The sequence below is a fragment of the Maylandia zebra genome, linkage group LG3 (assembly GCF_041146795.1).
Source record: "Maylandia zebra isolate NMK-2024a linkage group LG3, Mzebra_GT3a, whole genome shotgun sequence".
In the NCBI taxonomy this organism is placed as follows: Eukaryota; Metazoa; Chordata; class Actinopteri; order Cichliformes; family Cichlidae; genus Maylandia; species Maylandia zebra.
The window spans coordinates 62,499,743-62,516,031 of NC_135169.1; the positions used below are offsets into that span (position 1 = coordinate 62,499,743).

Sequence of the window (16,289 nt, forward strand, 5' to 3'; positions counted from 1 at the left end):
CTGAGAAAAGTCAAGCGTGCAGCTGCCAAGATGCCACTTGCCACCAGTTTGGCCATATTTCAGAGCTGCAACATCACTGGAGTGCCCAAAAGCACAAGGTGTGCAATACTCAGAGACATGGCCAAGGTAAGAAAGGCTGAAAGACGACCACCACTGAACAAGACACACAAGCTGAAACGTCAAGACTGGGCCAAGAAATATCTCAAGACTGATTTTTCTAAGGTTTTATGGACTGATGAAATGAGAGTGAGTCTTGATGGGCCAGATGGATGGGCCCGTGGCTGGATTGGTAAAGGGCAGAGAGCTCCAGTCCGACTCAGACGCCAGCAAGGTGGAGGTGGAGTACTGGTTTGGGCTGGTATCATCAAAGATGAGCTTGTGGGGCCTTTTCGGGTTGAGGATGGAGTCAAGCTCAACTCCCAGTCCTACTGCCAGTTTCTGGAAGACACCTTCTTCAAGCAGTGGTACAGGAAGAAGTCTGCATCCTTCAAGAAAAACATGATTTTCATGCAGGACAATGCTCCATCACACGCGTCCAAGTACTCCACAGCGTGGCTGGCAAGAAAGGGTATAAAAGAAGAAAAACTAATGACATGGCCTCCTTGTTCACCTGATCTGAACCCCATTGAGAACCTGTGGTCCATCATCAAATGTGAGATTTACAAGGAGGGAAAACAGTACACCTCTCTGAACAGTGTCTGGGAGGCTGTGGTTGCTGCTGCACGCAATGTTGATGGTGAACAGATCAAAACACTGACAGAATCCATGGATGGCAGGCTTTTGAGTGTCCTTGCAAAGAAAGGTGGCTATATTGGTCGCTGATTTGTTTTTGGGGTTTTTTTTGAATGTCAGAAATGTATATTTGTGAATGTGGAGATGTTATATTGGTTTCACTGGTAAAAATAAATAATTGAAATGGGTATATATTTGTTTTTTGTTAAGTTGCCTAATAATTATGCACAGTAATAGTCACCTGCACACACAGATATCCCCCTAAAATAGCTAAAACTACAAACTACTTCCAAAAACATTCAGCTTTGATATTAATGAGTTTTTTGGGTTCATTGAGCATATGGTTGTTGTTCAATAATAAAATTATTCCTCAAAAATACAACTTGCCTAATAATTCTGCACTCCCTGTATAAGAATGTATGAAGAAATATAAATAAATAAATATATACACAATAACAGCAGCTGTACAAGTATTAATTGGAAATAAAGAATATAGTGCCCAGCGTTGTGCAATCCACATTATGTCTTGTGCAGTGCAAATATGCTTAAAGTGATTTAAGTGAAAACAATGTCCAGAATGTCCAGTGTGTGTGTAAGAACTATATGTGTGGGTCAGTACTGTGTGGTGGTGTGATTGTGATTGAGAGACCGTATCGCCTGCGTGAAGAAGCTCCTCCTCAGTCTCTCTGTGTTGGTCTTCAGGGAGCGGAATCGCTTTCCTGACCTCAGCAGAGAGAACAGTCCGTTGTTGGGATGGCTGAGGTCCTTCACCATCTTCCTGGCCTTGGTCCAGCACCGCCTGCTGTAGATTGAGTGCAGGTCAGGGAGCTCGGAGCGGATGGTGCGCTCAGCTGACCGCACAACCCTCTGTAGAGCTTGTCTGTCCTGCACGGTGCTGTTCCCAAACCAGGTTGAGATGTTTCCCATCAGGATGCTCTCTATGGTGCACGAGTAAAAGTTCCTGAGCACCTTGGAGGGCAGTTGGAAGTCTCTCAAGCGTCTGAGGTGGTAGAGACGCTGACGGGCCTTTTTCACCATGGTGTTGATGTGACAGGACCATGACAGGTCCTGCGTGATGTGAACTCCGAGGTATTTGAAGCTGTCCACTCTCTCCACTGGGCACTCGTTGATGACGGGGGTCTGGTAGTTCCTCTCCTGCTGAGGAAGACATGTCCGCCCATCCTTACTGCCTGTGGTCTGCCAGTTAGGAAGTTGGAGATCCACTGACACATAGATGAGCTGAGTCCCAGATGCTCCTGCTTGGTGGTGAGTGTGGAGGGAATTATGGTGTTAAATGCAGAGCTGTAGTCTATGAAGAGCATTTTAACATAATTCCCCCTTCTAGTGTCCAAGTGAGTGAGTGATGTGTGGAGGAGATGAGAGATGGCATCGTCTGTGGAACGATTTGGACGGTAAGCGAACTGTAGTGGGTCCAGTGTGTCTGGTAGTGAAGAAATGATGAAGTCTCTGACCAGGCGTTCAAAGCACTTCATCACTACTGAGGTGAGGGCTACAGGGCGATAGTCATTGAGAGAAGCAGACCATTAAGACATTTAAAAACCAATAAAAGAACTTTAAAATCGATCCGGAAACACACGGGGAGCCAATGCAGCGATTCTAAAACTGGTGTACTGTGGGCCCACCCTCTGGTCTTCATCAGCACACGAGCTGCAGTTTTGTAAAAGTTGTATGGGTGATATATTCTTTTTGGGGAGACCAGAGAGCAGGGCGTTACAGTAATCAATGCGACTGGTAATAAAGGCATGCATCAACATATATAGCTTAATTTTTTTAATATTTTGTACACAATAACAGAATAATTTCAGAAAAACACAAAATGACTGGTGTCAATATTATTTGCCCCACAAAAAAGGTCGAATATAAAACAATATTGCAAATATTGCACAGTTGAAAAAAAAAAGCACTACACTCAGTTGTTCCCGCCATCCTTTGTCCTCCTGTTTCTCCTCCCTCTCCCCTCCAACGACGAGTTTGATGGTGTTACGGATTCAAATATTGGGGATGGATACAAGAGGAAAAACCACAATAACAACACTGGTCCGACCGGGTTGAGTCAAACGATGATTTTAATGATCACACGCGTGGGAGATGGACACCGTACGCAGACAGCCTCAGATCTCAAAATGGTGGAGCATTGATCAAACTCTTATAGCCTCTGGTGCCTCCACCTTATCATAAACGCCTAAACAATCACATTCTTTCTCTCACAAGGCACCTAAGCTACGACCTTGGCTCCCTGTTTATCTGCTCCTGCTGAGATGGGGCAGAAAACTCCAGCATGTTCTCTTCTAATCAGACAAATAAGGCGATGACTTTCTGCGAACAGTATTTCTTATAACTCAGCAGTATAATGCATCATAAAACAATATCATTCATTCACAATAAATCAGCAGTCTAATGTAATGCAAATCAGTTTAACAAATGCAATAGTTATCAGCTTCTTCTAATTCAGGAAAATAATGCAAACTAAAATTACATAATAATTCACAATCTTCAATTAGGGGTCTAACATGGCATAAAATAATATTATAATACCACACTGGCAAACTTCTCCCAATGTTTCCACTGAAGGGGTTGAAAGTTAAAAAGCGCCGAAGGTTAGGTTAGGTTTGGAGTAAATCATGGATGTGCGCACGTGTTTGTGTGCAGCTTGTAGTGAAAAACGTGCGTGCAGAATTCATGCAGACATGTGTAACTGGTCGTTTTGAGGTAGAAAAGAGTGATGCGCGGTCAAGCTGGTAGTTGAAAGTGTCAGTCAGAGTAGAAGAGCATTGTGTAAAAATGCAAGTAATAACAAAAAAGTGCAAGTCATTAATCGCATCACCCTGAAAAACCTGAGTAAGGACCTGGCCCCACCTTGTCATGCATGTTCGCATGACAAGGTGGGGCCAGGTTTCACAATGAACACACCCGAAACTCTGGCTGATTGGGTCCCACACCCAATTTCACACCTTGGCTCAGGTGATTAGAGGATCATCAGGGGGTCCTTTTGTCCCTCTGTGGGGGATTACTCCCACTAGGTTTATATCTGGGACTCTCCACCATTTGACCTTAGAACTGAAGAAGCTTCTCGGATGAGAGGTGAAACGTCTTCAAGCAACTTAAAGAAGTCCAGACGCTTTTCTTTGCAAGCTCCTTTGACAAGTGACACTGATATTTCACTAGATTCTGACTCTAGGCCATGTCCACATTTACCCTGTGATCCACACCCAAAATTACTGTATGGTTTCTGAGATTGCTGTGTTAACCCTCTCAAGGCAGGCGTTGCAGATTTGCAACAGTTAAAAGCTAACAACCTGATTACCCCACATACATATTTCATATTTCTGATTCATATTGTCGCAGGTCAGGACTGTTTAGGTTTTGTTTGACAGTTATGTTCCGTTGTTCCAGGCGGCAGCGTTACGGTTGCCATGGTTACACGGTGTCGCTCTCTCTGCGACTGTGGCTGTGTCCCAATTCAGGGTCTGCACGCTTGCAAAGCGAATGCGAAGTACGCATTTTAAGTGCGGTTACGTCACCGCCACGCGACGACGGCTGTCCCAATTCGAAGTGTACTTCAAATGCATACTCCAAATGCGCCGTCGATTTCCCCAAATATCAAGCGTGGTCCGGTGCACGCTTCGTGGTCCCATATATCCCACAATTCATAGCGCGGCGGTGGGTGTGGATAATTTTGCCGCAAAATACGGCAGAAGGGAGCAGAAGAGTTTTTTTTTTTTCAAACTTTATTGAAATTATAACGCGAACAGTCAGTCATTCCAGTTCAGTTTGTACAGTAGACACACAAGGCAAATAAGAGTAACAGTATACAGTACAGTGAAATAAGAAGGGTAAATAAATAAAGGGGAAAAAAGAAAAAAAGAAAAAAAGGGGGAATGTGACAGACTTCATAACAACTTTGTACTTGAAAGTTGTGACAGCTCATTCGTTAAACATTTCTGAATGAATTTAAATCAATGATAAACCTTTTTTATTGGAAGTTAATTTTAGAGAGTTTAAGTAATATTCAATTTCAATCAAAAACAAATTAAATGATGGGGTTGAGTTTTGAAATTTACATTTATGTATTTGGAATTTCCCTAATAAGATGGAGCGGCCGAAGAGTGAACTGTCAAAAGTACTGAATATGACGTCACTTATTTCTGTGCGAATGTTTAATAATTAAAGTCAGTCATATATCCACAAACACAACAAGCTGAAAGTCAGTGATATATGTATATGTGTGTATATATATGTGTGTATATATACATATATACACACATATATATATATATATATATATATACATATAAATGTGTATATATATATATATATATATATATATATATATATATATATATATACATATAAATGTGTATATATATATATATATATATATATATATATATATATATATATATATATATATGTGTATACATATATATCGCGGTTAGTATCATGGTTGCTAGGCAACTTGAACAGCGCGACGAAGCATATACCGTCCCATTTCACAAGCCTCTCACTTCCGCACTTCTCGTACTTATAGGACGCACCGTATGTAGTGCGCGTACTTCAAGCGTGCAGACCCTGAATTGGGACACAGCCTGTGTGTTTCCTGGGTGAGAGAGCGCCTTTTTGTTGTTGTTGTTGTTGTGCCAAACTAATAGGCAGAATGCTACAGGCATAGCCCTAAAGAATGTAGCCTCATTGGCAGTGTAGTCCGTGCTGCAGAGAGAATGGACTGCCATACCCGTTATGTGTCTGTGAGCGCAAGGAGGGAGAAAAAGGAAAAGTATGAGTTGTCATTGAGCAGAAACGGGAGCTGGAAGCATGTAAATATAATAATAACCACTGCAGCCAAAAAGAGTGCCTGATAAGCCCAGTTGTAAGTAAGCTATTAAGACTCGACTGTACATTGTGTTCGTGTTTTCCTCTGAAACAATAAGTTCCGTTGGAGCAGCCTTTCTCTTTCTCTCGCTAGCAAACTTGACCCAGACAACAAAGTAAAGCTAATTTTCGGCTACCAGCCGCGGACCTTCAGTAATAGTAATAAATCACATTCATGTAGTTGTAAACAGCATGATAGTATATTTACGGTGGCCCTGAGAGGCCAAACGGACTGCAACTTCAGAAAACACTTGCAAAAAGAAAAATCCTGCAAAAAGAAAAATCCTGCAAAAAGAAAAAAACTTGCACTTATTTATGTGCAAATGTTTAATAATGAAGAACATTAAAACATTACTGTTGGCCACATGTCGGCAAAGTTATGTGACATTAGTGATGTTTGTACTTTCAGCGTTTACTTTGTTTTAAACCCTTTACTTTATACGCCGTTCGATAGTCGACCTTAATCTTACAGAGAATCTGATGATTTTGTGGATAATTAAAGTCAGTCATATATCCACAAACACAACAAGCTGAAAGTCAGTGATGCTGCTCGGTTTGCAGTCCTGAATATCACGGCACAAGCACGATTCACTGCACTGTTAATGTTAGCTATGTTATATTGCTGCCTCTGTTCGGTGGTGTCGAGCCAAACGGACTTTAACGTGTGTTTGAACGAGCTGACGGTTCACTCGTTAAGCTGAAAGAAAGATGCTTTAATCACAGCAGTCACACATGTGTCCACTGTACCATCTGGGAACTCTTCTTGTTTAGCACTCGTAATAACACAAACACTAAATCCTGCTTCTCCTGTGCTGTTTTGTAGCAGTGTCTACACCTGAGACTGTCACCTGTCTGTCTGTCCTGCACTCTCTCTCTGTTTCTTTCTCTCTGATTGTGGAATAAAAGTATGAACATGTATTTATAAGTTACACTTGTGTTTGAATCCTGCAGCTTATCACACATTTGATTTCCATGTGTGACGACTGCAAGTGTCCAGAGTGAGGACAGACTGAGGGACCCACTGCTGCACATCATCTGTGAGGCTTTGCACCCCTGATGATCCACCAGGACAAACTCAGCAGTGTTTGTTACAAAATACATTTTGGGGCATGTATTCTGTAATCTGTAGTGGAATACATTTTAAAAGTAACCTTCCCAACACTGACAGTTTCACAGACGAAACAAAATAGGTTTCCTGAACTGTTCTTCGTGGCCTAATTTTGAATCCTTCTGAGGGGGATGCATTATCCATGAAGGGGGGAAATTCGTTCATCGATCTCTGACCCTCGCTGACTCTGACGCCTCCTAATTCTGCTTCAAGCCTTGCTGATTAATTTGTTGTCACTGATGCTGTCACCAGTTGTACACAACATCTCTGTTTGTCCACCAGTCTAATCTGTAATTCAGGTGAACCCAGAATTACCTGCATCTTTGTAATGTTTCAGAAAATATACACTATATGTTGATGGGCTTTGTCCCACTTTTCTTTCCTTTATAAGTAAGAATCTCTATGGTTTTAATGACAATTCATATACAGATTGTGGAGGACATTTTATTCAACACTCAAAAAAGTTCCTCACCAGCAGACTGTAGTACAATTTCAGCCCACAGTTAATAAACCCATCCAATGCAGCGTTATCAGAGAAATGATGCAAGTGTTATGTTTGTATGTACTGGTAATCTATTTATCATTTATCATGATTCCTGCTCTGATGATTACTTTCTTCTCCTTCTGTAATTTTAACAGATAAAGGATGTTGAACATTAAGCTCCAAACAGGATGAATGAGGAAGACCACAGAGGAGAATCGTGGATGTAGTGAAAGAATACATGCAGATGGTTTTTTTCATGGTGGAGGAGCAACTTCTGATACCATCTTAAAGAAAAAACACATAAAATTGAAGAGTAAAAATAATGACAACAATATGTCTAAATTTTTTTATTAATTCTTTAGAGCAAATGCAGTCTTGTCATGGTCAGAGTTGCCCACTCATATTTAACTAATTCAAATACAATCACTGCATTTAAATGCTTATGTTCTAATAAAAGGCATCGTTTAATACTTCTGCCATGACAACCCAAATAAATCAATGAGAGGGAAACGAGAAGATTAGTCATCAGGCAACGTTTACTGTTCATTTACCATGCCTTGATAACAGTAAGCTTAACAAAAGAAAAATGTTGGGGACGAGAAAAGGTGTTCTGTCAAAACATCCTACCGTAGCGTAGATTTATAGTCTTGTCTATCAATCCGTGCTAACTTATCAGAATATGCTACCTTACGTGGTTAATGGCTCCGTCGTATAGCTAGCGTGTTCAGATGGCCCAATCACACTATTAAAACATGCTTCCTGCTTGGATTTATATAGGTAGCGTGTTCAGATGACCCAATCACACTATTAAAACATGCTTCCTGCTGGGATTTATATAGGTAGGATGTTCAGATGACCCAATCACACTATTAAAACATGCTTCCTGCTGGGATTTATATAGGTAGCATGTTCAGATGACCCAATCACACTATTAAAACATGCTTCCTGCTGGGATTTATATAGGTAGCATGTTCAGATGACCCAATCACACTATTAAAACATGCTTCCTGCTGGAATTTATATAGGTAGCATGTTCAGATGGCCCAATCACACTATTAAAACATGCTTCCTGCTGGGATTTATATAGGTAGCATGTTCAGATGGCCCAATCACACTATTAAAACATGCTTCCTGCTGGGATTTATATAGGTAGGATGTTCAGATGGCCCAATCACACTATTAAAACATGCTTCCTGCTGGGATTTATATAGGTAGGCTGTTCAGATGGCCCAATCACACTATTAAAACATGTTTCCTGCTGGGATTTATATAGGTAGGATGTTCAGATGGCCCAATCACACTATTAAAACATGCTTCCTGCTGGGATTTATATAGGTAGGATGTTCAGATGGCCCAATCACACTATTAAAACATGCTTCCTGCTGGGATTTATATAGGTAGGATGTTCAGATGGCCCAATCACACTATTAAAACATGTTTCCTGCTGGGATTTATATAGGTAGCGTGTTCAGATGTCCCAATCACACTATTAAAACATGCTTCCTGCTGGGATTTATATAGGTAGGCTGTTCAGATGGCCCAATCACACTATTAAAACATGTTTCCTGCTTGGATTTATATAGGTAGGATGTTCAGATGTCCCAATCACACTATTAAAACATGCTTCCTGCTTGGATTTATATAGGTAGCATGTTCAGATGGCCCAATCACACTATTAAAACATGCTTCCTGCTGGGATTTATATAGGTAGGCTGTTCAGATGGCCCAATCACACTATTAAAACATGCTTCCTGCTGGGATTTATATAGGTAGGCTGTTCAGATGGCCCAATCACACTATTAAAACATGCTTCCTGCTTGGATTTATATAGGTAGCGTGTTCAGATGGCCAAATCACACAACATTAAATAAGGTGGGGGGTGGACAATGGCTATTTCACTCGATGCACTCCAGTTAACTTACCTTGGTATTAATGACGACGTACTCACAGTTTGGCGGCTTGAAAATAGCCAAATCTTGCACCCAGCCATTTGTAAATTGGATGTGCGCCTCCAGTGACTTGTTATTACGAAACTGGTTCGCAGTGTGATCGCTTACTCCACAAACAAGATACGTGAAGATATCAGGGTAGGACAGTGGCGGTAAGTCGTCTGGGTCTTTACTCCACTGCCGTATTTCATATGGGTCCAGATTTGCGATGCACTCTAATGTTTTTCGAGTGCTGCTGCTTCGCCTCTGGATGCAATCGGTCTCTATACCGTCCGTTTTCTTTTGAGCTGCTTTTAAGCATGTTTCTTGTCGTCGTCGTTCCAACACGGTGCGTTTGTTTTGATTTGTGGACCCAGAAAATGGCGCAATACATTGCGGCATGAACCAGGTGTAGGACTGAACTCTCCCACACACACCACATCACTATAAGACTGGACTCTCACACACATCACATCACCACACGCACTCTGGTTTTTCTTCATGTGCACTCACTTATAATCTCTTTCTGCTATTTGCACATTTTTACTGTAAATTTAAAGTTAAATCTGTAAATTTTGTAATAACCTGTGATAGGTTTGTAGCATAAACCTATTCGCTGGAACGTTAAGGACAATTTGCTACACAGCAAAACAAGACACGAGTAGGCAAAGTTCTTCATGTTTCTCGTGCACAGGAGAGAACCGGACAAACGCCGCTCCTTCGCTTGACCCCAGTTGCTCTCGTCTGCTCCCCCGTAACACTGCTCTTTTATTGAGGTTACATGAATATACATAGGTTCATTAAAATATGACGTCTACATACAAACAAAGAGTACCTTGCCTGTAAGTTTTGTAAGTGTGTGTGTGTGTGTGTGTGTGTGGGGGGGGGGGGGGGGGGGGGTCAGAGTGTGACCCCATAAATGACTTCCCTAACCCTGCTGGTCTGGAAGTCCAGGGCCCTGTTTCAGAAAGCCGGTTTAGTGCAAACTCTGAGTAAGTATACCCTGAGTTAATGAAAACTCTGGTTTTTCGGTTTCACAAAGCGAGTTTAGATTAATTCTGAGTGAGTTACTATGACGACACACTCCGTGAAGCTAACCTGCCCCCTAGCAGGTTTACTTCAACTAACCCTGACTGTCTCCGCCTCTTTGTCAGAAACCTGACTGTAGGAAGTGTCAGACATGGCGTGCCCCTTCATTGAAGAGCCAGTAGATGTTGAAGCCCAAATTCTCCGCAGAGCTCTCCGCCGGGAGAGAGTGATTAGAGCGCGTTTGGACATTTTATCATTTCCTGATGATTTTCTGTGTGAACGTTACAGGTTTGCAGCACAATCTATAAGTTATTTGAATAACATCCTCAGGCCTAATATTGCTCATGTGACACATCGCGGACATTCTCTCAGTTCTGTACATATTATTTGTATTGCACTTCGGTTTTTTGCAAACGGGAGCTTTCTGTATAATATTGGTGACGCTGAGCACGTTTCCGTCGGGCAGTCAGGAATGTTACAGTTGCACTGAAACGTCTCCTGTACTCGTTTGTGTTCCCCGGTCATAGACCCACAAGATTTATCAAAGAGGGATTCCACAAAATTGCAGGTATCAGGATGAACAAAACTTAAATCATGATGTGGTGATACTTGAACTACTACTTAAATTTTACATTTATTTTCACGGTTCCCAGGCGTGATTGGCTGTACAGATGGCACTCACATTCCAATCATTGCTCCTTCAGTAAATGAAGGAGACTATGTGAACAGGAAGTCTTTCCACAGCATTAATGTGCAGGTACATAGTTCCCTGTAGCATTTCAAACTAACAAATTATTTCATCATAGTAATGGATGCTAATTTGTGTTCTCTGCACTGTGAAGATCATATGTGATGCTGCCAACATTATCACAAATGTGGAAGCCAAGTGGCCAGGCTCTGTGAGTGGTGGTGGTGGAGGACCCCCACCTGTTTTTCGGGCCTCCGCTTTTTTTCTGTTGGCCATAACGGGTCACATTTGAGCATACAGAGTAAGCAAATATGTACTTGTAATGTGCTCAGATAATTTCAATAAGTGCTTACAGAAAGAAAATTAATGTAGCCTCTAACTGCAATTGATTTACATCGGACAAACAGACCAAGCACTGTGGCTCATAATACAATTACACCTTACCTGTTTGGACTATATTTTATTTCATTTTTACTTGCTGCCAGGAACGTTTGGGGCCTGTTGGGTTGCACCTGCGCTCACATCACGTCACAAAATAAAATGTATAAAATAAAAAATAAAATAAAATATAATAAAATAACGTGTTAAATGGGTGGAAATCCCTAGATCAATGTTTAAATTAACACTCACGCATTGACTCTGTCGGCTATGTTTTAACATGCATGCTCCCTTTGTTTTGCTTTTTTTCCGCAAAATTTGCATGTTATCGGCATATGCTGCCATCAGAATTTCGGCCTCAAGCGCTGTAAAATACATTGACTGAGCCTTCTTTCCCTCCGTCTCCATGGTGACTCGCTTAATCTGTGCTCCACTAATCAGGGCTTTATGTATCCTCGTGCGCGCGCTTAACTTGGGGTTAAAGCAACTCCGCGTTGATTGAACTAATTGTAACCGGCTTCCTGAAATAGGGCCCAGCAGTTCATCTAAACAAAAGGCACTTAGACTAAAACAGATATAGATACGTTTATGCCAGAACACTCTGGAATGCACACCAAGCCTTTGCAGACTATTAAGGATCAAACCTCTACCAATCTAAAACTAATTATAAAACTCTGAGCATATATAAGTAGATATTTCTAAGCATAAATGATAATCAACAATACAAAACCTGACAACCTGTAAATTGTAAATACTGTAAAACCACTGTCATTTAATGGTCGGGCATTGCACAGCTTCAAGCATTTCACCTCATGTCATACTGGGTATGGTTGTGTGTGTGACAAATACAATTTGAATTTGAAAGTCTTTCCAGGTGAGTTTGATCCAGGAGGGTCTGAAGCCAGAGTCAGACAGAGACTGTGCAGAGACTGTAGAAGGACAGAGCAGCAGCAGAGCAGTCCAGATACACTGATGATCCTCTGTCAGATCCAGAGGGACACACAGGGATGATGCTGGACTCTACATTGTGTCTGACAGTGGAGCTGTTCTCAGAGCAGTTCACTCTGCAGCACTGACAGTCATCTGCACTTCTTCTCATTCCTCTGTCAGTCACTGCTGGATGAAGCTCTCCTCTCCACCTCCCAGTAACATGGCCCAGTCAGAGCGTCTCTACACACAAGCTGCTGCTGCTTCAACCTCTCTGGATCATCAGGACACAGCTCCTCCTCTCTCAGCACACACACCGTCCTGTTTACCATCATCAGCTCCACCTGCAGAGAGAAGAAGGAAGAGCAGAGGAGATAAACGAGTGTTTCCAGAGACTCTTCATCAGCTGTCAGTCAGTGATGCAGCACATCCAGTATAAAGAGCAGCAGGGACTTCAGTGCTGGGACTGTACTAGGACTCATTGTTGCTTCACTTTTTCTAATCTTTGGATTTTTATTGAAGTTGATGAAAATGTTTTTCCCTCCTAGTTTGAGTTTGGACTTTCATTCATTAGAAGAACCTTGGTGTGTCCACTCTGAGCTCTGTAGGAACCCCAACAACAAGCCCAACAATCCAGATGGACGGTTCCAGCTGTTAACTGGAGGAATTCCATCCAAACATCTGCTCTCACTAAATTCTTCCTCACCTACAGACTGTGTTCTTCACTGCTTTAAACTTGGAAATGAATGCAGTCATTGGTCTGCGTGCTGCTTTGTTCAGAGAGCTGATTGGCTGTTGACAGCGTTTGATCAGAGCATGTCAGCTGTTACTATGGTGACCATAAAGGTCAGAAACAGGAAGTGTTTGTGTCCAATCCTGAAGCCTGTCACCATTCTCCTCTCACAGCTTCACTGAGAAGCTGCAGCTTTACAGGAAACACTGGATCTTTGTTTCATACTGACTGTGTTTAGTACAGTACTGCTGACAGCACCACCCACTCACTCCATCACTCTACTTACACCAGAGTCTCCAGTCTGTAGTCTGGACTCTGCTGAAGATCAGACAGCTGCTTCAAATCTAGATCCTTCAGGTAGTTTCCTCTCAGCTCCAGCTGTCTCAGATGGGAGGGGTTGGACTTCAGTGCTGCTGCCAGATAATCACAGCTGATCTCTGACAAACCACAGCCCATCAATCTGTATAAAGAAGGAAAGATGTAAGTTTATTAGACAAAGTGTGAGCTTGAAATCATTCAGTGTTTCATCATCTGTTCAGAGCTGAAGAAGGTTCAGAATGTAGAAGTTTAGAAAATGGAAACTCCAAACAGCTGAAGCCAACAGGAAGCAGCTTCAAACAGGAAACTGTGCAGAGTTTCAGACTATATGTCCTGATGCAGCCAGTTGGATTTTGGAGATTTGAATCTCTGTTCTGTGACTAAGTCCTTGAATCATTTCTTCCAGTTGGTCCAACAAGACAGACTAAGTGTTGGACATGTGTTGTGGCTCCATTAGGGGAGCTTCTAAATGTGATGTGATGGCCCCTCTGGGTCTGTCAGGTCACAGCACTGAAGAGAGCTCAAACTGGGCACACAGTTGTTCCAGTCTGGACCAAAGACTCTATACTGGGACTGAGGGACTGCTTTGACTGCACCCACTGGGACTTTTTAAAGGCTCATGTTCTCACTTAGATCATCGATTTCTACTTACATTTCTTTCTGGGAAAAATGGGGAATACTTTAGAAACAGGAAGTATTTTCCCCAATAAGCAGCCCTGGATTAGTAAATCACTCCAACATGTTCTCAGGCACAAGAAGCTGTCTTGTTATGAGGGAGAGAAGAAAAAGATTGAGGCACAGAAACTTGTTGAAAGAGAGATAAAGCAGCTAAAATCAGGTGTAAAAGTAAAGCAGAGGATGAGCTGAATAAAGGACAATCAAGGCTGGCTTGGAAAGGAATGAAGTCCATGGTGGGGATGCAGAACAAGGAGCAAAGATGAATGTGATGCTGAATCATCAGAAGACTTGGACTCATTGGATTCCAGCTTTGATATCATTGATTTCAATGAAGAGCTTTGTGATTGTAGCAAAGGGCTGGTAGCTCTGAGAGTCCCACTGATGAGGTGTTTGTGTGGAAATCTCTTAGTGGGAGCAAAGAGAGAAAAAGCCCTGGTCCTGATGCTGTGGGAGGGAAATGATTGAAGTGTGCTGTGAGGAACTGACTGGGAGATTTTCACACATTTTCCAGTCCTCCTTGGAACAACAGGAAGTTCTCAGCATATGGAAACAAAGGTTAAGTGTCCTATGGCACTCAGTGATGATGGTGCTGTGGCCCCATCACCTCCACCTCTTTGTAAAGGAACTAACTGTCATCTGAAGCTTCAAATGGAACTAAGACTTCCTCCACTAGGTGGCAGTGTCTGATGAGAAAGTGTTAGTGGAGCTGGCCTGGAGTCAGAAACAGGAAGATGCAGGATTTGGGCTGAAATGACTGATGGGGAAAAGTGGTTAGCACTAGTGCCTTAAAGCAAGAAGGTTGTAGGTTGAAGCTTGTTGGCCTTTCTGTGGAGGTTGGATGTTCTCCCACAGTCCAATGAAATGCTGCTTAGGTTCATTGGTGCTTCTAAATTGGCTGTAGGTGTGGATGTGAGAGAGTGCTTCTCTGTCTCTCTCTGTTGGCCCTGTGATGGACTGCTCACCTGTGCAGGTGGACCACGCCTCTTGCCCTATGACAGCTAGGGCACAGGCTGCAGCCCTGTGAGCCTAAGCTGAATAAACAGTTAGCAAAAATGATCCATAGATGGCCTGAAATCCCCCAGTTAGCAGTTTGGTAGATAGCTATGACATGCTAATCCCATCCAGCAGCTGTATTCTACCTGTAAGCTGATCCCTGCTGAGCCAAAGCACTTTTTCATATACAAATTACAACCTTTAATAGAAACCTATTGGTCAGCATCTTATTAGCCTGCTGTTAGCTTCATTCCACAGAAAACTGAGAGAAACTAACAGAGTTGATAAAGAATAAAGAGAAATGTGCTGATTTAAAGCCTTTGAAGTGCTTCAGATGATCTCTGTCCACTTCTGTCCACTCATTCATTCATGTAAGCTTTCTAATGCAGCTTTGATCTTCACAGTCTGCTTCATGAAACTCATTCTAACCCTGAATGTCAGAGTGTTCCTCCTTCTCTTTCCCATCATTCATGCTGGCAGTGGAGGAGATTTGGATGTTGGACTGTGTTTTGGATGATGTGTGTATGTTTGTGTTGGACTGCTGTCTGTAAAGCAAACGCACATTTTGCTTTGGATTTCAGTGTCAGACTTTAAGGTGGAATGAAGAGTTGGAGAGTTTCACAGTGAATTATCCAGTGGAGGATTTTTCTTCTTCTTTGAGGTTTGAAATGTGAACATTGTTCTGCTGCAGTCAATGGACTAAACCAGAGAAGAAGAAAACAGACTTTACCATGAAGATCCTCAGTGTGGATCAGTATAATATCAGCCTGATGTCTGCAGTTTAGTGTCAGCACAACTTTCACATCATATTCATCTCAGCACAACTAAAACATGCTGACTGACCTCAGAGTTTCAAGTCCACATCCTGGACTCTCCAGGAAACCACACAGATGCTTCACTCCTGAATCCTGCAGCTTGTTGTTGTAGCTCAGGTCCAGCTGTCTCAGATGGGAGGGGTTGGACTTCAGTGCTGCTGCCAGATAATCACAGCTGATCTCTGACAAACCACAGTCCATCAATCTGTATAAAGAATGAAAGATGTAAGTTTATTAGACAAAGTGCTTGAAATCATTCAGTGTTTCATCATCTGTTCAGAGCTGAAGAAGGTTCAGAATGTAGAAGTTTAGAAAATGGAAACTCCAAACAGCTGAAGCCAACAGGAAGCAGCTTCCAACAAACACAACAAGAGAAAAAACTCTGAATGTTTCACATTAAAGTCGTACATTTATCACAAAAACAGGACAAAGACTTGAAAAAGTCGTGTTTTTCCTTCCAGGAACCACAAGGCTTCACTTTTAAAGGTGAAGTGTGAAAGAAATGGACATATTTGAAGTCCAACACCTTTTTCCAGTCACATTATTAAAGCAGACAAACTACAAGCTCATTTTCATTCCAAAAAGTCA

At 42.1% G+C, this 16,289-nt stretch overlaps 1 protein-coding gene across 2 annotated transcripts in view; it reads right to left on the bottom strand.

Annotated features, from left to right (window-relative positions):
• The window catches only part of LOC112432493 (NACHT, LRR and PYD domains-containing protein 12-like), a 773,783-nt gene that overhangs the window by 648,094 nt on the left and 109,400 nt on the right, over positions 1 to 16,289 (bottom strand). For both annotated transcript variants that reach the window (XM_076882532.1, XM_076882533.1), the window contains exon 11: positions 15,730 to 15,906. In XM_076882532.1, coding sequence (XP_076738647.1) covers positions 15,730 to 15,906 — 177 coding nt within the window. The remainder of the gene's footprint in view (positions 1 to 15,729; positions 15,907 to 16,289) is intronic.